We start from the raw sequence: 26,870 nt of genomic DNA, 5'->3' as shown, positions 1-26,870 counted from the left end.
CATTTTCTATATGTAAACTTTCTGAATGTCCATAAAACTTACGGATTACTAAACGATCGTTTTTTAAATATTTTATATTAGCTTAACAGCTACCACAAATGACTTTCCATCCATAAATAAAAATATTCTAACGATGATTTTTAATAGCAGTTTTTCATTTAATACAGAACGAACCTTGCATTTTTTGTTTAAGGAATTAAGACCTGGTAAATTAGCGGAAACGGCAGTATAAAAAAATCGCTCCCATTTTTACTAGCTAAATATCCCTCGAACATAACCATTATATAATATTTCACGACGGTCAAGGTCAAGACAATTTGTACAATCTTTTTCATCCTTAAGTGTTATGTGTATTATATAAGTATACTCAAAAGATTCAGCTATAGTTGATTATTATTTACTATTCAACTCCAAACAAAATTATATAAATGGATTTTTAATAAATTTTCCTTTTTAATATCATTTATAAATTACTTATGCATGTACGTAGTAATAGTAGTATTAGGTAGTAATAACGGAGGACATTAATGAATGAAAGCGAGCACTTTGACGATGATTCCCAATATTCGCTTTGACTGCGTTGGCCGTCTGCGTTATTATGAAAATGCCAATGGACTTATTATTAAAATTGCTTTTGGAATTGTTTACCCCATCGACGCTTCACTCCCCTCATCAGATTCCCGTATCCCCCCACGGTTCTTGTCTGCCATTATCCAATCCCTTACTGTACCCCCTCCCCCGCACCTCAGCGGTGATGTACAATCCCACCCCGATTTTTGACAGGTCTCGTTGCGTGAGAAAGGGCCCCTTTGCCGTCAAATGTCATATGCGCCGGAGTCGTAATAAGCAACAATAAAGATCACTTTAGCTCATTGTGTTAGGAATTATTTACGAATTCGAGTGAAAGCGTCCACCTGATAGATAATGATCAAATGACTGCTAATTTGATTTAAATTTCGGTATATTGAAGTCGTAGAAGACCGCAAACTAAAGGGTAAGATGATAATGTACGTTGTCGATAAAGACCTTTAATTTATACTTAATAAAAACCCTTGGAAAAAGCAATTTATATGGCTAACTATTTTTATTTCTGCACCTTATTATTTTAATTTAAGAAAAAATAATCAGTTATGAGTTTAAATAATAATATATATTTATTGTTGCTTCAGTTTGACAAGTGTGACATAAATATTTTTTGTAAAATTATTCGGGTAATTATTTAAAACAAATATTGGGTACTTCAAAGTATTAATTATATATACCCAGACCTTAACACGATATATTATAGATTGATAATTTGATAATTTTAATAATTACGTATTTGTTTTTTATATTTAAAGAACCCAAAGGCATTTTTGTTAAAAATTAGTTATAATTAAACACTCAGATTTCTTGATGTTTTTTATTTCTTGAGAATTTTTTACGAGAATACTAAAAATATATGTAATATTATGTATAGTATGTGACTATAATACAATATATAATATTGTTGTGAAAAAATATTATTGATGACAGAGAACTTGATGGTCGTTGAAGAGAAAAAAACTTCAATAGGATGATGATTTGTTAAAATGGAAGTGAATTGTTATAAGATATCCCTTTGGATTATCACAAAAACGAGATTTAAGATCGCCGATAGGCAAATTTTTTAGTGTTACTCTGTGGAAAGCCTCAATACATTTTTTCAATCTGCCGATTCTTACGCGAAACGTTTTTTTTTATCTAAATATTATTGTAGTTCTTAGATAACCAAAGCAAAAACTGATTAGAGTAGTTGAGAACATCGATTATGATTAACTTTTTTTTTCATTCAAATACTTCTGACCTTTATTACAAATTTCCAAAAAATGCAGTAAAAAACATCTGGCACAAACCTACATGCAGCAATAAAAAAAATCAGCGGTTTTATTTAAAGTATTTAAAAATACTAGATGTCCGTCCCTCACTATCATGAGGTACCGCAGCTAATATACGTATAAATTAATTTCTAATAAAAATAATGTCTATGAAAATTCTTGAGAAATCAACAAATATTGCAAGAAATAAGAATTTTTGATTCTGTATTTTTTCTCTGAAAATTCTCGAAAAAAATCAACAGTTATAATATCTACTAAACTTTTATGTCCAAGTGCAGAATTTTAGAGATCCTTTCTATAGAAAACAAACGTATCATTTATCGCAAAAATTAGTCAAACTTGATAGTTGACATGTAATTTTATCAAAGGAGAAAAAAACTTATTATTCTGTAAACTATCTTTATAAAAATACAATATCGCTACCTCTAATAAACATAAAAAGTAGGGATTATAAAATCCTGACTAACTGAAAATTAAGACAATTTTTAAATTTATTATATTTTTCTTGTTAAAATCTAAGTAAATGGAGGTATAAACAAATAAAATTACATGTTTAAATATATCTAAACTACGTTTATGTGAGTTAACACATCCCTACTTTGAACCCTTTATATTCTTTTTTAATGATAAAAATGGGATTTATCTCCGGTACTTGTATTTCATTAAATTGTTTAATAATTAAACAATAGATTAAACTTTAATCTATGTTAATTTTCCATGAAAATTCAAAAGACTTAGAATCAAGACTATCTACCACTTGATGGAAAATTGTATAGAAGCATGAAATGCCCGTGTGGTCATCAAATAGATTGGTTATATCGTTTATATGTAGTTAAAATATCATTCGTAAATATTTTAAGCAACAAGAGGACTATTATTAAACCTAACACCAGGAACGCTATTAGATAAGTGTCTGTGTTTTTACTAATAATCGAATCGAAATATAAGTGAAAACTATGCTACTTCTATATTTAATTTATTTAATGCACTACCTATGTGCCATAAAACTTTAGCAATGTCCAAAACATTCTCTTATAGACCTTGAGGATATGTTTTAAAACTCTATGAAGCTGATAAATAGCACAAGTAGGGCATTAAAATCCAAATTGTTTATGTATTAAAAATTTTCATTAATTTTTCTTGCAATAGGCAGTAAACTTATAGACAATGAGAAGCATATTTTCTATAATTAATATTAGATTGTTTATGATCGGTAAAAAAAGTATATTAAAACATGATCTTTAATATATTTTGATCGGATTTATTGCCAGTAATTCCAATAGATGAAAGGTAAAAATATTACAGGTATTAAATGTGGCAAAAAAGTATTAAATAAATTTACAACACTTCACTTTCAACGACAAGTATGCTATACTTCTTAAACACGCAAACAAAGGCGGCGAGTCGTTCGCCTCTAACGAGGTGTAAATAAATCGCCGGTGTTGTGTGACAGTTAATTAAGGGATATTTGTTAAGGGCGATTGGTATTTTTCAAGTGTGTGTATGTGTGCTTATTAAAAGCTTTAGTAAAATTTAAAATGGCCTTATTAGGTACGGAACGAAGGCAAAGCCAACACAATACGTCATTGTGCCTTATATCGCTATTGCATTACGACCCCCTTAACCATAATCAATACGACATAACAAGGCGCTACGGAAGCTTAAAAGGGAATCGCCAACGAAACCTTAAAATTGCCCTTAAAGCCAGGGGTACAAGGGTCGAAATTGGATACAAGCAGCGGCCGGTATCGCGATGTGTGTTTTGATTAAATTGCCGTATAATGTATTTTATACGTTTATCGATAGATGGAAAAAGGGCATTAGTTCATATATTAGCAGTCGAGGGAAAGAATCGGGTGCAGTCAATAGATACCAACAATTTTATTTATTTTTGTGCGTGTGGATTTTATTAAATAAAATATAGAAAACAATGAAGTAATCATCTTTTTAATTTGTTAAATTATTATATTGATAATTTAAAACTATATCCAATATTTTTTTTTATGTATATATAACATATCATATTTTTTACAAAAACACGAACAAGCGACCTTGCTCCAACATTAGAGCCGGGTTCGCGAAAAGTAGAAAAGTTCTGTAGAATTATGCAATGAACATATATTTTATTAAACACGATTTACGTTATTCAAACTATGATATTTCGCTACGCGGCCAGATATTAAACCGTTATTTTTTTAATATGAAACTCATATTATTTTGGATTAACATATAACTTAAAATATCATACCAAAGATGTTATCTGAAGTGTTGATTAAATCGATTAATTGTATGTACCTGTAACAAACAAAATGTTTTATTAGCTATGAATATTTACTATTGCTAACAATATTTATTATTGCTAGTGAAGAGAGAAAAAGCTAATTTTTATATTATTTATTCATTATAAACAAATGGGTGCGATTTAACAATAACTTATTTTAAGAGATATGTGCAATGAGAAGTAATTGCTTGTTTATTTATGTAAGGTTAATCTTCAGATTTTTTCTTTGGAAAAGGTTCTGATGCCGCTGCTCGCTCATACCTAATCTGTTCAAAAGCATTACACAAACAATTTGTTATATGAAGCAATTACTTTATATATTGCTCATTTAAATGGTCCTCTAAACAAATTGTCAACACAAACAATGGCATAATGAGAAAATAATATAAAAACACTTTGAACTTTTGGTTTATAGAAATTATAATTTTTTTATACATTAACTAAATAATATTTATATTATTAAAAAAAAAACAATAAACAAAACTTCATAATTGACGTCATTGGTATAATCTGCATTATTATACCATTAATAATTAAATAGTACATAACATTTAAAGATAATGTTATATTTAAAAAAACCAACTGTAGTAAAAATTACAATGAACTAGTTAATAAATGTATCTGGTGTTATTTTATCATTTTTTTATTATTTAGACAAAATTTGACAGCACTTTTAATATCGGTATCGAAGAAGGATGAACCAACGGGCAAAAAGTGGATAGACGCAGACCTATGGTCAGTGCGATGGTGTGAGTCGAAGGGTGTCGGAAAGTTGTGGACTCAAAAGAGGGTCTTCTGAGGAGATAGCCGCAGCACTTAGGCGATCAAATCATCTCATTCTACACACGTGATGGTACTGTTTCTCACGTTGAAAAATTGCATCGATCTTATTCGCGTACATTACTTGTATTAGTATAGACACTATGTATAAGTGTGTACTTAATGAGCCTAAGAGTTTTTGCTTCTTTGCTATCTTTTAATTGGAAACGGCTAGGGGGTGGAAAAATAGACGATTACACTGGGATAGTGAGTTACAGACTTATGTAACTCACTATCTTAGTATAATTCTGGCATATAACAATTATTTATAATAATATATTCGGAATAATGTTTATATTAGCATAAAAATAATACATATATTCTTTTTGTCTCCCTCGCGAAATCTCCTTCTAGGGGATCATTAAAACATAAATGAATGAAAAGCAAACATTTGTTTTCCCGTACAAAGATTGTATTGTGTACGGACATTTTTTCGTTTATAATGGCGTATGATGGGTAAACATAAAAGCATTGATTACCAATCTTTGAACGGAAATATTATTTATAAAAAAATATATTTATTTTCTATTTTTTATCATTTACCATATATTACTAAAACAAATAATTTAAATGTGTATATATAAAGATATTTAATACGTGTATGTTATCGTTCTTTAACATATATAATTGATTATTTTTATTGATATTGTTTAAAAATCGAATTTATGACCTGACCTAATCTTTTTTAAATATGATCTAGAAGCGTTATATAGAGTTTAATTAATTGATATGTTTAACAACCATCGTTTTATGTTTGTGTCGGGACCTATGTCAACGGTTGTGTACCCCTGAGCAACCCGTACTGGTTACTTGTTTGTTCAACATTAAAATGGGATCACAGCCACATGTTAATCACCAATTTGAAAGCATGACAAATCAAATAAACCCAAGCTGAGGGTAATGGGCAAACAGAATGACCGTGCGTTTATTTTCAAGTGCTGTATACATATTTTTTAAAAACGTAAACGTATCAAAATAAACCAATTAATTAAACTATTGTTAATTGCCGTATAATATAAAAACCAAACATTTGCAATTGGTATATAAGCAACTTATCAGCAATATAAAACCAATAAAAATAATCAATTGATTGTGCCAAAGCATAATAGATATTTTATTGGATTAGCTTGTTATGATAAAAGTTAATTGTCAGGAATTGAAGTCATTTCATATAATGTATTTTTTATTTATTATTATTCTATCAATTTACGCACAAGTCGTAGTAATCAATTTCATACGCCAACGCATTATAATCCTGAAATCCTCTTTTCATTAAGTCGTCATAAGCTCTTTCATAAAACGTACAACCACTTAGAAACGACATCATTAATCATTTCAATAATTTCCTTTCGTTTTCAATATGCAAAAGCCATTAAAAGCCAACAACTACACCTCCAGACGTGACCTCCCCCTTTTCTATATATGCAGCAAACACGAATTACCACTTAAAGAGTTATTTAAATGAAATGGAGCATTTTGATTTAAAATTTCAATTTTTAATACAATACAACAAATAAAACTAAAACGAAAAGTAAACATATAAGTTTAATATTAAATATCTTAATAACTTTAAAACGCCTCTTTATTAACTCTTTATTAACTATTAGCTAAAGCAAAACATTTTCTATCTCAATCCCAATGTAACCCTTTATTAAATACCAGTATTGCATACTTTTAATTTTTTAAACGAGTTCTATGTAAAGGCCATTTAAAATTGCTAAAAAATACGAAGTTATTGTGACTGATGTATTTAATACCGTATCTTTCTTTTCAAATATCCTTCGTATTAAAGAGTATGAAATTCAATGTATATTATAATACAAGTAAAATTAAACTCAAGTTAAAAAATAGTATTTTATATTATATATAAACTGATATAGGATTTTTAAATTATTTTTCATGACTTCATTGTGGGAACTTAATTTGAAATTTGCCATCAAATCACAAGGGGCTCTAAGTAAAATTCGCTTTAAAAACCCCTGATATATATTGCTTACACTGTTCACACGATGAAAACACCCTTCTAATACAATGCATTTAATAACGTTACAGTAACGTGTTGCACGCTATGCCACTAAGCGCAGGGCGAAAATAATACATATATTCTCTATAGCATAGTATTATGCTTTTAAAATCTGTTAGGGTATAATTAATGCAATTTAATTTTCGCCACTGCATTGTCGGTATCGCCGCGGAAAAACATTAATTAAAAAGTTGACAATGATTTATAATTTCCATCGTTCAAGAATTTGTTTTAAATATAGAAACTAAATACAATTAAGAGAATAATAAAAAAAAACAATAATAAAATTATATAAGTTATTAATAAATAGTTTTCTTAAGACATTACATACATCACGGAGTGCTAAAGATCCACGAAACATAGTTCAAGATGTGATGATCTCATTATTTCATCATTTCTCCAATATGTGTTCAAATAATATAAACATATGTATATAACCGTCTAGGTTTTTATAGTTATTACATTCGAATTATTATCATATTTATTTATACAATTAAGTATTACTAGGGTTGACTTGAAAAGGAACACAGCTGCTTTTTGGTCAAATCAATTTCTGTCAATGGTTGACGTAGCTCCACTTGGTGTGCGTTTGGATGAACTGTCTTGTGTTTCTAGTCAGATATATCAAGTAAATGTTCTTAATGAAGTACTGACGTAAGAAAATTAAAAATGGAAAGTAAAGTATATGCGCAATATATGTGTTTATATACGCTTGGTCTGATTAGTGGAAATTTTTAGCTCGCCCACACTCAACGCGACACCAATTGCAATGATTAATTAATGTAATTAGATTTGTTTATTATAATTATATATAGCATCTGATATATTATATTTGCATTTCATAACCATTTTAGTTTAAACAGGTAGAGATTTAGCAACCTTGCACTTATCATTTCGCATTCCATTTGTCAGTACAATACAATAGCCTTTTTTATTAAATACAAACAAGATATTTTCTTTAAAGCTAAAGTAGCTTTATAGACGAATTAAGTTGTTTTTAATTAATTATTATGATATATCCGTGTGATTAAGAAAATCTAAGTTAACTTTGTCTGTGATGATAGATCGGAATAGAAATTATATAATAATTAAAATTTTAATTTTAAAATTGAATACCAATAAGATCCATTTAGAATTTAAGCCCAGATCAAAACTAGTTTATCATACTGGTTAAATTGATTAGAATATAATATTTTTTATGTTTCACAATTCTTAAATACAATTTTAAAAAATAATTCTGATCTTCTAGATACGATATGAATTAAAAAACAATATGATTCATATGGGATTCGATCTCAAGACTTTCAGATCAATAGTACTACTCGTCTACTGTGTTGGTTAAGTTATTTGTATTTGTAGAATTGTATGTTAATTTTTCGTAATATTAAATTGTCAATAAATCATAAAGAGTAATAACATTTTTAATGCAATTTTAACGGGTATTGCGTCAAGTTTTTTAGCTGCTTTTCTGGATATAATTAAGGTTTTTGACAAAGTATGGCATATGGGATAAAATATAAAATAAAAAAAATACTACTATTTATATGAAATCATTAAGTCATAGCTGAGCGATAGATATTTTACAATAAAATATCAAGACGAAAAATCCTCTGTCTGTCCAATAAAATATAGAGTACCTTAGAGTAATGTCTTAGGGCCGTTACTGTATTTAATGTATACGGCAGACAGAAAACAGAACTACCTGAGCAACCTTTGCTAACGACAGTCATTAGAGCTTCTTGTGAAAATCCAAACACAGCGTCTTTTGTTTATCATACAAGAATGGTTGCTTATTAAGAGAAATTTAAATGATTACGGAGAAATCGACTCAAAAGTTAAAGAAAATAAAATTATTTATAATTGTCGTAATGAATCCTGGATAGGCGATTCATTCACGCAAAATTTAAAGATTGAATTCTTGCTGAAAAGAAAAGAAAAACAGATTGAAGTAAAAAAACATTGTCATAAAGAAACACCAATATATCTAAAATAACTCCCCAGTTATATATTTATTGTAAATGGAGCAAGAGATATAAAATAACTAGATAAATCTATTTAAATTACCTTTAATTTTAATTAGCTTACATTTTTAAATTTTAAACTATAAACTACATTTATTTGTAGTTTTTGTATACATATCAACTGTACAAATTTACACTTTAACCTTTTGAACGCGGAAAGCTACTAAAGTTTTTGAAAAAAACCCAATTGATTTTTTTATCTCTTTACGCAAAAATCAGTAAAAAAAATGCTTTTCAAGAAAAAACTTTTTTTTGTGAATAAACATAAAATATCATTTTAAATGAATGAAAATTAAAAAATCAGAACATTTAAACACAGTATCAAGGTAAAATTTGCATTTTTCAAAAAAAAACAATAAAATATTATTTTTTATTAACGAGTTTAAAGGGTTAAATCATTGATAGCTTATGTATTGGAAATTTTATAATTGTCTTTTTTACAATTTTCACAGATACTTGCACGTGACGTGTATTTTTAAATAATATTTTTTAATTCATACGCTGATTTAAAATATGATATAACTTTTTTTTATTATAAAGTACAATTATTTGTGTGTTAAACTTTATTTTATATCATTTAATAAAAACCGTCTAAATATAGTAAACTATTTTTCAAACAATAAAATGCACTATTAACGGTATAACAATAATCACTACTTATTACTTTTTCGGAACGTACACGAGATGTGAGTAAAATATATAAAAAAATATTATACAAGGGAAGAAAAGTTAATAAAAAGCGAACGCTAGGAAAACAAGACGTAGGCACGAGGAGAGAGAAAGAGAGAAAAGGAATCCAATAAACAAATATATCTCGTATAAGGATCAGTGTCTCAAAGTCCGGCCGTCTCACGGACAAGCAATATATTATAAAACTGACCTTCGTGCGAGGTCATGTTTCGAGAAACATGTGTCCAAGGTGTATGTGTGTAATATGAAATGATTGAATTCCTTGCAAAATTTAACCCTCCACTTATCACGAAGATTTTCAATAAAGCCCCGGCCGCGTGTTCCGTGCACCATATACTGATATTCGATTTTTGTGTCAATAAACATAATATTTTATACGTGGCCGTTACTATTGAGAATATTACTGCCGCCTGGATTAAGGGCCGAAATTTTATGAGATTGAAAAAAATATTAAATAAATTGATCAATTGAATATCGATGTTCACACAACTCAAATAAAGCAATTAAACATTAATAATTGAGATGATGAAAGAGTAATTTAATATTACATTATTAATAAAAATACAATAATTAAAACCATATCATTGCTACCAAAATTAAATAATTTATTAACCTTAAATATTCACATATGTAATTGCTAATAAATTTGTGGTTTAAGGTTATTTTGTACTATATATTTTAAAGTGATTAAGTTTTTTATAATTTATATTTTCTTTACTTTAATGCCACTAATTGTGGTTAGTTATCTCAGCTGTGGTTGATACACATCATGTTTAAAATATATTTTAAAGATTTCTAAGAAAATATCGCACTGTTTTAAAATTAATTTATAACAACAAAATGTTTAATTATTGTACTGAGAATGTTTTAATTAAATTTTATACAATTATAAATAAAATTAACATAGGTATTTCGTGTAAATAATTAATTAATTAATTGATCATAATATATCAATTCACAAAGTTATTTTTTAATAATAATGAATTACATTTAGCAAAATCCTTACACAAAATAATTCCTTACATTTTAGCTGGTTAAATATAAAATATATTTTTGGCTCTTAAGTTTGATTAGACAATTTACAAAAAATCTTCAGGTGGCCTTTATTCAACTCCAACTTTAAGTTTAAAGTGACTCACTCTATAATTGTCAACTGAAAAGAAGGACAACGAACAAACGAATGTGGTATTTATAAATGCGCCACATCGAACAATACGTTTAATCTTATTGAAGATACACTAATAAGTGTTTTATACTTGAGTTAAAAAAAATTGTACCTACGAGCTATTAATTAATTATATTTAACATCAGTAAAACAATAATAATAAATTAAATTAATTTAAAACAAATTTAAATTGTTTCTTTTGTCTTTAATATCTTCATACATTGTAATTAATATTATAAACAAAAAAATGGTATATTTGAATATTGATGTCTTAATTATGACCTGAAGAGTGTCATGTCGCCAAAATATAACAGTTGCCTGGCTACTAGTAACAAACAGGAGCAAGAACACAATGGTCATCGCTTCAAAAGGACAAACGCTCTATATTACGTATCGTCCGTAGTAGACAAAGCGGATGCGATGCGTTTTTAATAAAACGCGGAGATATGGCCCCGAGATATAAGGAATATTACATACGAGGGCCCGAGCATGGGATGCTGGCCCATACATACGTACGGACGCGCGTGTGTGTATATAAAGGTAATAACTTCTTTACAAGTCCAAAGTCCGAGGGATTGAAAAGCAATTTCACTAGCGGACACCCATCCTCTTATGTCGGGACGCGCCCGGACTCAACACAAATAATTCTTGGTTTTTCTCTTTTATCCTTTGAACAGAAATAAGATTTGCATCAACCCTGCCCCCTCCCCCTCGCCATACCCTCGCCCCTCTCCCCTCGTGGTCCCATCCCTACTGACTTGTCCCATTCGCGGGTGTCTCGTACGCAAACACACTCGACCCTGGAAAAGTTTTAAACTGGCGGACAATAGTCGTTATTGGATCATCGATCGATATTATAATTAAATTTTTTTTATTATTTTTTTTTAATTAATAGAATACTAGCGTGTTCATTATTATGTTCATCATTATACCTATCAAATAAACTTGTTTTAAAAAAAGTTAAGGAGGCGCATTTATTGTCAAGAGCAAAATCATGATTTTATTAAGACATGTTTTTTTTAATTTTACAAGTTAGAAGGTTGAGAATTACTGGTTGATTTGCATTTTAATTGTTTCTTAAGTTTATGATTTATGTTTAGAAGCCTTATTTTTTTATTGAAAATAAAAAAATACACATATATGTAATTATTTTGAAAAAAATATTATATTGACAGCTTATCATTATTTTCTATATGCAATATTAGAGAGGTATTGGATTAATTAATATAATATAACATTTATGTTCTAAATTTTGTTTAATAAAATAAAAAAGCATATTCAATTTCCCCTTGCCTAGACCAAATGTTTAATACACATAAGAAAAAAATGCCAATGCATAATTTAATCAATTTTTTTAAATTCAAACCAAAATCTACTCTTTCTAAAAAAACCGGCTTTTAATACACCTATGTAATTTTAGCAAGAATAGACTTTTTTGCATAAAATATTTATTCTAGATACTGAAATAATAACTAATTTATTTTAGATTTTTTTTTTTAAATAAAATAATTTTATTACAGATTTTTAATTAAATCATTTTAATAATCGTAGCTCGTATATTAATTATAATTCATAATAATTTGGTGTTTAATTCTTTGAACCCAAGATACTAAAAAATTACATCTAGATTATTTTCAACCAAATCAAACACCAACCATTCAAAACAATGAGCTCGACTAATCACTTCCACCTACTGTTTACGAAAACCGCGACTAATTCTAAACTTCACAATGATCGGAAACGTTTTTCATATTATATTTTTTTTATTATTTCACGCCCCAATCCGTCCCCCGACAAATACGTTCAGTTCCTATTACATTATACGGTCAGGGAGGACGCGCGCCATTGGGGCACATAATATATCCAATTCCGGGATGCATATGTTATGAGGTGCGGTGCGCGGGGGGGAAGCGTGCGTGAGTCGGGCCGTGAGCCGTGAACGGACAGCCCGGAAAGCCCGGGATAATCGGACACAGATTGCCCGTTTGCCAAGAAGTGTAGTTTTCTATTGGATTGTTTGCGAGAAAGACATTTCATATTTAATTTTCGTTTGAACATTTCCTTTATAGAGATGGCGAGGACATGGTGAGGTAGCGTATCTATAGGTAGTCTATCAATTTAAAAGACAAATTTGATGCTGATTGCTTTAGTTAACAAATGATAAAATGGTGTCTCTATGTCAGGGAAAGCCAGGACAATATGTTTGAATCGTCCTTTGGTTGGTTATAGCCCCATCACAAGCCTCCACTGCGGACCATCGTCCGCGGAGTAAAGCCTTCATCAGATGCCCATCCAGAAGTCTTCGTCACTACGGTTTTTTCTTACAACGCCTCAATAACATATATATATGTATGTGTGTGTGTAATTATATCTCCAAATGGCAAAGGTCGTGTGATACTTCATTACCGTAGGTGGTTTTGATCTGTATTATATTTTTGTCATGTGTTATATTATTATTTGTTTTCGAATCGGTTCGATGCAATTTTCCCGATCGTACAGTTAACCTTTCCATAAGTATGTTTAGGGACAACACCCACATCGGCCGTCTCAGAAACGTATTTCAATAAAGAAGGTAATATCTTTTCTTTCAATCCTCGACTTTCATATCTCGTTCTTGCCCAGTAACAGACGTCGCTACATATATTATTTTCCATGCTGGATCGCACCCCCATCCACACAGCATCCAAACTCTGCGGTAGCCAGCCTTCGATATATTATATATCAACGTGCCAAAATATCACACGTGACGAACGCGTTAGACATGTTAAAAGTTATTACAGTAACTCAATCATAATAAATATTTATTAAAATCCTCAGCAACCTCACGTCTCAAAATCCTCAAATTGATTCATGATTGGCAGTTCCATCCATAACCATAGAAAAAACGGAGCTTACACAACAGTGCAACGTTTAAAGTCAAGATAATAAGATAAGCAAATGTATATTTTTTTAATATTTTTAATAAAATCGGAGCAAACATATTCTTTAATATTTTAATTACATTTTTTTTATATTTATCTGTATATTTATCTCGAATCGGAAAAAAACATTGGTCATCCAATATGGCCGGCCAATGAACACGTTTGCATTAAAAAACATTATATTTTCCAATTTCGCAACGAGCGTAAATCGAAACCGATCGCTGGGGAGCTTACACGACTCTTTTGTTCGTTAATATGTAAAATATCCGAATTGGGCACGTTGACGGTGGCGTTCGCGAATTTCCAATCGGCACCGCCAATTTCCGCAACCTATGCCCGCTTGTTTTCTTTCGATTCGTTTTGAATAATTGCAATTCTTTCATGCCAAATATAAAATTTGATCCCCTTGACGCTTCCCACTGCCACGGCCCCGAATTGACGACACCTGATTTAACCCTGCAGCGACCACCCCACATAAAATTTAATGAAAAATAATATACACGTCGAATCACAGAAATTCCGATATCAAAGAACAACATTTTGAGCTAAAGAATATTTATGATAAAATAAATAAAAAATAATAAAAATATTCATTAAAATTAAAAATTGAGCTCGAAACTCATAAATAACGTGAAGAGCAGAGGGCTCATGTTGGAATCTCCGAAAGGGAAATCTAAAATCTATTAACTGCATTTTTTAATATTTCAAATTCAATGACTGTAAATTACAGAAATTGAGTTTATTTGTTGATAACATATCTGTAAATAAAATATTATTTTAATAAAATACATTTTTATGCTTCTGAAAATTACCTTAATCTTGTAAATCTTTGATGAAAAAAATCGATAGCTATAAACTGCATCGAAGTCAAATGAACTTGATCTAATTTTCCTTAAGATTTTTTTGTTGAAAATCATTTGATTCCGTTCAATTACTTAAATATATCAAGCATAACAATAACTGTCTTAAACACCTTGACATTTATTGTTAATATGTAGCAAAATAGGAAATAAATATTAATTTAGAGATCTATTCTTATATTATTATGTAAAGCGATTCTAACTTTAAGTATTTTGTAACAATTTAACCATCGTTTTAATAATAATAAAATCATTGTTCATTAATCTTACATCATTTCCCTTTTTAGTTCATGTATGACTTGTGTTTTTTTGCGACAAAAATTCAGAACTGATTATTAAAAACATTTTGTAAATCAATTGACAAAACAATTTTTTTCACAAATCAATACAGTCAAATATATTTTGATATAATTTTTAACAAAAAAAAAACCACAACACAAGTTGATACAGTTATTAGCTATGATTTTATTTTCTCTGCTAATTTATATGTTTAGCCATTTTTAATGTTATTATTTCGTGCAAGGGTGAGAATATTTTTTTAATGAATATGTGAAGTTTTCTATTTTTAGCTTGTAATAATACATTAGTGTAAATAAAGTATAGAGCTTTTTGTATAGCTACAAAGCAGTGGTCGACGATAATAATACATTAAAGTAGCGTATCCAATTTCAAGGCATATTGCATTTAATTAATGGTCTGTTTACGGCTCAAATTACCGTGGCAGCTTTTAATGGCCGATAAACAAATCACGAAACCCTCGACGGAAGGGTTGCAACGGGCCTGTTTACAATGTAAGACGAAACTAGCCTATTGTTGTGATTCAATTATATTTTATTTTAAATTATATAAATCATTATTTAAAGGCAATTATTTTTTTAAGTGTAAGAAGATTTTATTTTGATACTCAAATAATAAAAGTATTTTGAAATATTTAATTATTACATAAAATAACAATATCTGTCTAGTCAATAAGAAAATTGTTTGTTAAATGGTTAAAGAATGACACTATTATTTAAATACATACATAGTTTTTATTATAATTTATTAACTAATTGATATTCCCTTATTGCCTGATTTCAATATTGAAATGTAATTTTAATAAAAATTATAGTAGATACGTCGTAGTTAGGAATAATAATTATAGTGGTTTATTTAATTTAATATTTGCCATTCTTTAATTTATAATTAAGTTTCTGATGCAAAAGTAGATCAATATTATGAATAATATTATAAACTAATCTGCTTGTTCTTCTTTTGAATCTTGCCAAAAACAAGTTACATATAACTCTTATGTTGCCTATTAATTATTAAAATTTATTATAAAAACATCAACAAAGGTAGACAAGACTATTGGACTGCACATTTGGATTTACCCATTGTGAAACTATATGAAATATGTATTTGCCTTTACCTGTCTGAACTTATGCACGTTATGCTCCATTTTCCATCTGCCTTTTTGCACATGTACTAGCTATAGGTTAAGACGTTCCAGCTTTCAGCGGGTTAAACTCTCCCTTCGCTACGCAACATACTGGTTATAAACACATGTGTATACACACACTTGAAATTTAACAGGAAATAAGGGCGCAAATCAAAAAGTAATCGTCTAATTTGTCAAACGGTAAATTGATCGATCTATTTCGATTATATGGCCAGATAGCTCTCGAGAGCTAATTGTCCAAATCGGCGCGGCCATTCAAAGAGTCACCGTTTATTGTGATGGTGGAGCCCGAGGCGACCCTTTTTTATTATATTCGATATATGCCCTTCGACATGCCCTGTTTGCTCCCACTTCAACCGATCATAATTACCTTTTGCATATTGGACCGATTCCATAAATTCGAATCTGCTTTGAAAATTCTATTGTTTGACAGCAAAAGTATGTACGAGATTTTGATCAATAAGGATTGTTTTATATTATTTGTGTATATTGAACTTTATAAATTAAAAATATAGTTTATGCATTATCGATTTTATGAACATTAAAATGTATTATTATATGTAATTAATATGGCCATTTCATGATCGAATAAAAATATGAGCAATTTAAAAACTGTTGATAATTAGAATAATACAAAAATATATGGCTATTGGAAATACTGCAAAGATTAGAATCAAGAAGTTTGTTCTCTTTGAGGGTTATTGTGACTGTATTAAATAATAAATAAAATATGATCTCAACGAATCATTACAAATGACCATCGTACGATACATGTCTGTAGAAATAAGTTTAATTGAATTTAATACCAACAAAATAAACGAGCGGTATAAGTCGCTATTGACTTAAAAGATCTGGGTTCGAATCTCATATGGATCTTAGTGTTTTACAATTTCTATTGTGTCTAGGAGATTAGAATTAGTGATAATTATATAATTATAATTTTGATCAAACATCACAGATTAGGATTACCTAGATTTTTTTAATCTCACGAATAAATATCGTAACGAATAATTAAAATCGAACTAAGTTGTACATAATATTAGGTATTTAAAAAATAATGAGCAATTTCTATCTTATAAATATTAAACAAAAAAATATATAGTTTTTTACTTATATAATTGTAACCTCAGTTTACGAGCATAATTCTTTTCGTAAGTCTGCTCGTATATCAAAACAAATTTCCACGTAAGAAATAATATAAACTCAATTCGCGTCCTAAAACCCAAAAATATTAATATGTCGTAAAAATGATTAATTCAAAATACTTGTATATTTTTAATTATAAAATAATTTAAAAAAATATTTATTTATATCTGAATCACTGTTGTCCGTCACTGATCAATGATTTTTTCATGAAACTTTAACTAAAAACTATTCAATGACACTTATGAGGATTTGGCAAAAATGTGACATTGAATTGTCGCACTGCTATATTTGTATTTTTCCATGAAATTTTGCACTGCTTCCTACATTTAACGGATATCGCTGATTTAATTTGAAGTGAGTGGTTTCTCAGTCTCTTCCAATCTCCCTTTTATGTAGCCTTGTGCTGTTGCTCGCGATGAAGTTCTATTAGTTCTTCGATGGTCAGCTCCTTGTCATGAATATCAATCAATATCTCAAGAACACAAAAGTTCATGACCAACTCCATCAAAGCAATTAGACCATAGTTTTCTTCAAGCAGAATTAAGGATACCCTTTGTAACCCACACCATGCTTTTGAGATGATCTTGAGTCAGCTCAAGATATATAATAGGTATGATTTTTTTGGTCACTTGTCACAATTGTGATTTTGTGTACAGTTTTTTAAAGTTCGAGATGACCTTTAGGTACATGGGGAGGAGTAATAGAGTGCTATTGAGAAGAAAGAACTTGATCTTGATGAACTCAAATTCCTCCAATAAGTCGTCCTCGAGGTCTGGATGATATGCAGGAGCATTATCCATAACCAACAATACTGGCATGAGTGGCAAAATATTTTCTAAATGGTATATCTTCACTACAAAAAAATCATCGATTGTCGTGAAGAATCATCCGCTCAATTGGGGAGAAAGTGACATAATATTTAGAGCGCTCGTTTATCAAGTCAAATATGATTTAAAAATTGCTCGCATTGCGAAACACTCGTAAATCAATATATTTATACCTAAATATCGCATTCCAAATCTAAGAGAATTATTTTATGGACACCGAATGCCCAATAGAAAATATTGTATTACGACACATAATTTATTTATCAGATTATTAACAATTTTTTTACATGAACCAAAATGTAATATATTTATAATCTTAAATAAATAAAAATATTGACAACCGTAACTGAAAATTAGCCAACCTTGTAATTGTAAACTTTACAATAAAAAAACTATATAGGTGACTTTAATTCATTTAAATAAAGAAATTAAAAGATTACTTTTTAGACATTTTTCAGTGCTGCTTTTAGTGAAAATGAAATTGTCAAATCATCTTAAGACGCTTTTTATGATTCTTTGCTATTTTGAGTGAGTAATGTTAAAGTTAAAGGCCATTTTAAAGTAGTTTTCACATTGATCGTCAATTAACAGTAAATAAAAATAGCAATATGGTAATTTTTATTTAAAGCAAAAAAATTTGATTTGGTTCAATCATGTGTGAAAAAATTAAAATTGATATCCACTTAATAAAATTGATTTTATTTCAACCTTATTTATTACACATTTATTTAATGTTATATCCGGTCAGTTAGAATCGAGTATATGTATATATAATAAAAATATAATAGTAGCAGAGCGCACTGTATCCCAAATATCGCAAGAAAAAAATCCCGCATCCAAAGTAATAATTCACAAAGATGGGTCACGACGTCCCATCGAAAACTAATTTTCCAAAATACGTATCGGTCGCTATTTTTTTTCTATATTAAAACCAAAAGTCGATTTTCAAATGTCTCCTAGTCTGAATACGGCCGGGCCTCGGCGACGCCGAATTGCTCATAAAAAAGCAATATCCATTCTGGATGTATCGACTTTGGGCAATTTAAAAGTTTCTAAAACTGTTATTACACTCTCCGTTTTGCCCAACCCTCGTCAGGGGCCTCTTCATTATTTGCGCCACTCATCAATTCGGGGAGAAGAGGGGGGGGGGGATTTTATTAAAATAAATACTCGACACAAAAATTATAGACGTAAATTGGATAGTCACTGATCGATTGCCGAATATATTACCAATAAAACAATTTACATTTCGGACGCGGTCTAGCCGTCCTATATTAAAATAAGAACAAGGGGTGGGCTGCTGCAAAGGGGATGCCCATCTTATTACTTTTTTCATAACCTTACAGCATGTGACTTTCGTGATTTTTTTAGTTCAAAACGCCATTGGTTATTACAAAGTTGTTTAATATGTCAGTCGAAGTTTGACGAAAAACAAGTACGGCCGTAAATCTTGTAATAAAAATTAACGATAGACACATTTAATGATTAAAAGTATTACATATTATCTACAGCACGTTTTTTGTAGAAAAACAATTAGAAGATTAAAAATCTAATTAGGCGTACATATCTTTGACATTTGAACGAAAACATATCAACATTTTTTCGACCCGTATCCTATATTAAGAAATTATACAGCGTTTTTAATTATTTTAACAAACAATTTAATTAAAATAACACTAAAATATTGATAAGAATAAAACGTAGATATATTGTATTAAAATAATTATATAAAATATACGTAAATTAATTGTGACGCGTAACCGCACGTTACAGTCTAATTGTGGTTTTTAATCATTAATTTTTCGTTATATAATAAAGTAATAAAATAATGCAAGTATTCAAGTTTTATAATCTAAGATATATTGTATTTATCAAAAGCTAATTAATAAAATATTAGTAATACTAAAAATAATAGTTTACTAAGATTAATAAATAATAAAATAATAATTATATAGTAAATCGATTATAAATTTTATTAAAATTTTAATTTTAATAAAATAAATTACTACTATTTCATTACACATTTGAGATTAAAATTAAAATCAATATGACCAAATTAAAAATTTTGTAATATACGACAAAGTAAACTTATCAAAGACATTTTCACTACGCAGATTTTTAATAACAAACATTTCCAAATATTTGTTTTAAATTAGTGTCTCTTAAAGACTTTTGCTTCGCAGCTATATGTATTGTGACTAGGCTTTAAGTTTTTCATTTCTCGAGAAATGATTATTTTAATTTTTACTTCTCGATTTTTTCGAGAAATCTTTGTTTATCAAATTCTACGAAAAACAATTTATAAACAAAAATATAGTATATTATTGTTGATATCTTTATATAAATAATAAACAGAGAACTGAATGATCGTTAAATGAAATCGATTAATTACAGTGTCGGGTTACGAAGGAACTTCGAACTCCCATATTTATATCCGAATCGTAGATAGGATTGTATATAACAGCTATTACTACTTTACATTTTTCATATTTCAAACAATATAAGAATAAAAAAAACTATTGTTAAAAAAACGAGATTTGAATTTGCCAACAGCCAAATTTAATGGCGTAACTTTATGGTAAGTCCACATACATTTTTGCAATCTACTGATTCACATGCAGAGCAGTTTTTTCTTATCTGATTATTAATGTAGTTATTTTATTTGCAAAGCAAAAATAAGGCCAATTAGAATAGTTTTTGCCGTTCAAATACTTTCGAAGTCTATTAAGAGCCTCCAGGAATGCATGCATACTTGCAAACATTTGGCACAGACAAACCTTTTCTTATCCAGCAGTATAAAAATTGCATTGGTTGTTAAGAAATAAAAATACTCCTACAAATTTAATTTTTATCAAAAAAATTCAGCAAAAGAAGGTTTATCAAGAAACTAGAATTCTCGGTCTGGAATTTTTTTCAAGAAATAATTCTCGTAAAGAAAAACTTATTGTGACACATTTCTAAAATAATCTATTTTATAATTCAAATGCATACTCCGACATCAATTTTTATTTAATTGTTTCAGTATTACATTTTCTAATATATTTTAGAGGTCAATTCACAAATAAATAATTTAGTAACCTAATAGTGTTAAACATTAGAATGATAATAGTCTTTCTGCGAATTTAATTAGTAGTATATAATAAAATCTATCAGCCATAAAATACTAATTTTACACAAGTAAATATGTTTACACCTGTATTGATATAATTAGCACAATGTGGAAATAATGTAAAATCATCGGAAAAGGGTACATACAGCTTTATTTATTTGTTTCGTTAAAAGCGCCATTTGATCGTCATTATGGTCTGTTAATTAATGAATGGACTAATTGGAAACGATGTTATAAAACCGCGGCGGCTGGCGACATTGGATTGATAAGGAAGATGGCGGCACAAATTAGTGGCATGTTTTGCTTTTGATTCCTCCGACTAATGAGGAAATACGAAGCCGACTGTTGACAGAAGTAAAAGTTACAGCAGCAAGCATTCGGTTGTATATAATTTAAGAGTAAACTGTTTATAAAAGTATGATGTGTTTGATTGCATATCATATCAGATATGTGTTTTAAACGTCGGCATCATGAATATGAAAAGAGGGAATGATTTCACTTTGATCTATATTAGTCATATGAAACAGCAAATCTCAATCAGTAAATAAATACTAAAATATCAACATCGTCAGTGTAAAATAACCGGCTTAATATTATAAGCACGTTTTTAAAATCAGATCTATTTGAGAAAACTTCGTGCTCTCGATTATCCGGTTTGCAGATTATCCATGCTTGCAGTTATATTTTTTATTAATATTTATAAATTAGGATAGGATTATACTGTATTTTATTTTTTTAATAGAAATGCCTTTTGCCTTATTCTATATAATTACTAATTAATAAACAAATAAAATTTACTGTGACAAACAACTAAATTAAGTAATAAAAAATAATTGATTTAATTGTTCCTATTATGATTTTTGTATGTTTTAAAATATATACATATATATATGATAAATATAATTATATATAACGAGTATTGTTAATTTAATAAAAGTAATACAGAATTTTCAAAACAAACGTTGCTTATCATTGTGCAGTTATCGTAATAATACATATTTCACTATGTATTACAAGCTACGTTATCTCATTCATTGAGTAGTGCCATAGCGTACTCTTCAATGACCTCTTCATTTATCAACAACCATTAAATCTGACACTTAAGCAACAATTCTAATTACCAGTATTATCTATCGGAACACACACATATGCATACTTTCTAATTGATATAAAAATAACGCGTCACTTTTATGTTACAAAAAAATAATATGTACGAATGAAAAAAGCAATCTCCATATCTTTACCAATCTTGTATCTTTTTAGCGTTTAAAGGGGTGGATTCGTGCGCGGGTTAATTTCACATATTCCTAATTGCACAACGAAAGCGTTTCGTATAAATTATTTTTATCTAAATTAACCTTGTACGTTACTCATTGTTAGGCTTAATTAATTTAGATAAAAGAATTTTATCCACGCTAATTGCGCTCGGAAATTTTGCTCGCTGATTTTTCCGGTAAAAATATATTACGGCGTAAAGCGATTTTTTTAAAGAACTATTTTCCCAATTAAAAAATACTAATAAGTGTCATAGCAATCAGTAACTTGTTTAGTTGAGATTAAAAGTTGACTTACATGCTTTCAATTTTATCTCAAACGCTTTGTGGGTATTTGGTAACCATTAAAATTGTAATTTATCCAGCCAGCTCTCTCGTTTATTATTGCTGTGATTAGATAGTGACTAAATATTAAAAGCAAACACTTCGTTAAGTTTGTATGATAAAAAAATTAATAGCGTATTAAAATATGCTAAATAAAGAACAATCATTGGCGAAAAATAATATTTTAAATTTATTATTATAGAGCTTGTATTTGTAGCAGTTTATTTTTTCAGTATATTTTCTCTAACCAGGAATCTAAATTCCAGAAAAGGGATTTTATTTAAAATTTTAATAAAAATATTAGGAATGACTATGACTAATTTAAAAATAATATTCTATACACTTTTCATTTGTTTTTTAATTGTATCATACATAGTGAATATGTTTTCCTTAAAAACGCTATTTATATAAAAAAATATTATTTCACTAAAAGATTTGGCTTAAAAACATTTTTACTGTCCATAAATAATAAAATCTTTATTATTTTAATTTCAGCACTATGAAGCAATAGTTTTATGATTTTGCTTAAAAATAAAGTTCGTGATCTTAACTTCGACATATTAGACTATATTTAGTCGAACTCTTCAGATATTTTTTTATATAGCATTGTATAATAAAATTAAGTAAATCCTAATATTTTATAATAACGAAACTAAAAACAACTTTCAGAGTTTGTGACAAATAAATTTTGTCAAAAACAATAATGTTTTCAATGATAAATTATTAATTCAATAAAAGTTGAAAAAACGGTTACTGTCGTTAATTAATAAAATCTTGATTATTTTATATTTAGCCTTCAATTTAACACAATAGAGCTTTAGTTTTACTTTTTTTTATAAATAGATGATTTTAATCTCGACATAATAAACCAAAATTCATACTTATAATTTTATTCAAATTCTTCAGATTTTTTTTATATTTTCCTTAAAATCAATGTAAAATATCACTATCTTTTTTATTTATTTATTATAAAATTAAATAAATCCGATTTTACTTAAACAAACTAAAAGCAACTTTCATAGTTTAGTGACAAATAAATTTATCAAAAAATAAAACACTAATAATTTCACTGTGCATTTTTTGATATAATAAAAGCTAAAAAACTACTGTCGCTGATTCATAAAATCTTTAGTTCGATTTAAAGCAAAAGGTGGTAGTTTTATTTTTTTATTTTAAGATGAAGCTCTTGATTTTTAGTATAGGAATAAATTTAGTTAAAAACTAAAACACTACTGTGCAATTTTTGATATAATAAAAACTAAAATACTAAAACGATATTATCTATTTTAAATAAGAACTTGAATGCATTACTTTGCTTAAAAAGTAATTAGAAATAAATGTTGAATCTTGTGACTGTTTTTAATTTAAATTACTCCATTAGAAGAAATATTAGATCATTATATAATATATTTGATCAACATTTGAAGACAATCAAGCACAATTTTATATGGTTATTTGCTTTAAATTAAAATAGGTACTTAAAGAACTAGTAAGAATATTATATAAATGAAGCAGTTAATTAGAGAACATTGTTCATTTATTGGTATATTTCCCAAGTATTCTATCTTATACGGTAAGTTAGTTAGTATATAATTAAAACATATAATTCTTCGTTCATAAGTAAAATTAACTAAAGCATTCTAAACTATACTAATAAATAGATATTTATTGGTAAAATAAAAACACTAATTTTAAATCTTTAAATTTTTATTTTACTTTAAAATACACAAGTATTGGAACTTGAAAAAATCGCTCAATGCTTTCCTTTTTAATTTTTTTTTTACTCATAAACATATATCTAATTTAATATATTTTCTGTATGATATTAGCAAAGATTTTAATTATTTTCATTGACGCCTACATTTACGGACCGTCCTATATTATGATAGCTAACATTTTTCACCTAAGAATATCTCATTAGGCTCATAAAATTATTAAACTAACCGTTTTGAATTTGTACACGGTTAATTCAAACATTTTCCTCTTTGGCGTCGTCAATTAGTCGAGTGCAAACTCGCAACGGAGCACCGCTAACAAGTCCTCTCGACAAAATCATTTAGCAGAAAAAGGATTTGATGTCGCTCGGCTAATGAGCCCACTCCTGTCGGCCTTTCTCTCTGCTGCGGTCTCTCTCTCTTTCACCGACGGTTCATCTATTAATTAGTCATTATGTTGACGATTCTCCCTTTCTCTCTCTCTCCACAGGCAAAACGCGGTGAGTAATTGCAGCGGCCAATTAACGTTCGCCCCGCGAGGGCTATGGTTAACCTAGACACACACACATACATATAAACCGAAAACCTCAACGAGGGATTTCCACCAACTTACCGTTGTTAATGACGTTAATGACGTCATTTCATTAACGGATAGTTACACATGTTTTTAATAATTTAAATAAAATATTCAGCAAAGAAGTTAGAAATAAAATATATACTACATAAGTTAAGTATATCTCTTTCAAAGAATTTTAATATCAACTTTTATTAATATATCGATGATCTAACGTGAAAATTTACTACTCTTTTTTTAACTAAACATAAGGTGATTATGCAAAAAAATCTTACGTTAAAATAAATGTATGTAAATGAAATAAAGCCTGTAAAAAATATAAATATTTTTATAAGATCAATAGATAAATCTTAGTAACACAGTTCTTTGGATATGTAATTCCAGACATCTATTTTATAGTTTTCAAATATATTTCATTTTGCCTCAATCTCGTAAAATAATCATAATTTTATATGACTTTAAATTTACATAAATGTATTTTTTAACAATTAGACATTTTTAATATGTTTAATTTTAATTTCAAACATTTTTTCTACGAATTATTGTTCTAATTAGAATTGTGTTGGTAAACCACGAAACATGTAATACAAATATTTCAACGAATCCTTATTCATTAATGAGTGAATTGTTTAACCACAAGGTAACGCAAAATTAAATATAAAAATATTATACTAAATAAATAACACATAGAATCAAGCCAAATTTTACAAAAACTTATTTTTAATTCAATAACTCATTATTTACTTAACTAATTAAAACTTATAATACAATAAATATTTAATTAATGCTATTAATTACATCATAGTAACTGGAATGAGTGATTCATTAATAACGCTGTTTAAAATAAACATTACCCAAGTATTAATGATGAATAAATATTTTAACAATAACTTTTAATTGGCAATTACTCGAACAATATAAAAATATATAATTTTATGAAACTCTTTGATCTTGAACAAGAATAACGCGTAAAGAGCTTTGTTGTTTACATGCGTAAACGGCCACGTGGTTAAACGTCAAAACGTTATTATACTCGGTGTTTGCAAGCCTTCTTGTTACAAATAGATTAATCGAATATAAGCTATTATTACATAAATAAAATCGTATAAATACCTTCATAAAATAAATGGTGTGTGCTTTTTGCGATGCTTCCGTAGATCCTACTCTTGACGACGTTGGACGTAAATTCACAACTTTATATTAACTTATAAATATGTAATTATTTTAATGTGTTAAATTAGGATGACATTCTTTTTTAAATAAATATCAACTGATCAACTTAAGTTGTCCGTCATAATTAATTCACTTTTGCACAAAGTCGCAATGTCAAAAAATCACTCGCGTGCGCGTATGACTGTTATTAATAGTTTTTAGTAGAGATCTATAATTGTTTCTAGCGAATCCGGAAAGTCCGGATTTTCCGGTGTTTTTCAAAGAATCGTAATCGGCGATGTTATCCGATGTTTGGAATGGAGCGATAATAGCAACGCGACCCTCCCGTTCGGCGCTCAGCCGACGAATGAGCCGCGAAAAGCTCAGAGGCTCGCCGGTTAAGAGGGCCACTCACTGCGCCGGCGTGTGTGTGACACTTTATAAACAAAACTCGGTGTGCAAATACACGTGCGCAATTTAGGGGTGTATGGGTTATAATTAGCTAAAAAAAATATTTTTTTTTAATGAGGAAGTCAAGTATAATTAGATTATAAAATAAATTAAAATATTTTTTATTTAATTTCAAAACAATAACTCTAATATAAAAATAGCAAATTTAATTAAGAACGTCTCCAACCCCTTTACCTCTATTTATGAAATCCACAATATAAA

General features: G+C 28.5%; 1 protein-coding gene across 3 annotated transcripts in view; it reads right to left on the bottom strand.

Annotated features, from left to right (window-relative positions):
• Positions 1-26,567, bottom strand: part of Bx (LIM domain-containing protein Beadex) — a 71,065-nt gene extending 44,498 nt beyond the window's left edge. For 2 of the 3 annotated variants that reach the window (XR_015809373.1, XM_088184707.1), the window contains exon 1: positions 26,160-26,567. Coding sequence is in view for 1 of the 3 variants with exons in the window: in XM_088184707.1 (XP_088040833.1) it covers positions 26,160-26,165 (6 nt within the window). In the remaining 2 variants the exon portion in view is untranslated. The remainder of the gene's footprint in view (positions 1-26,159) is intronic. The other variant, XM_088184708.1, reaches the window with a different exon arrangement.
• Between the last annotated feature and the right edge of the window lie 303 nt (positions 26,568-26,870).

The sequence above is a fragment of the Plectrocnemia conspersa genome, unplaced genomic scaffold (genome assembly GCF_051122295.1).
Source record: "Plectrocnemia conspersa isolate PC_06_02 unplaced genomic scaffold, ASM5112229v1 ptg000004l, whole genome shotgun sequence".
Taxonomy (NCBI): Eukaryota; Metazoa; Arthropoda; class Insecta; order Trichoptera; family Polycentropodidae; genus Plectrocnemia; species Plectrocnemia conspersa.
This window is presented reverse-complemented; position numbering and strand designations above follow the sequence as displayed.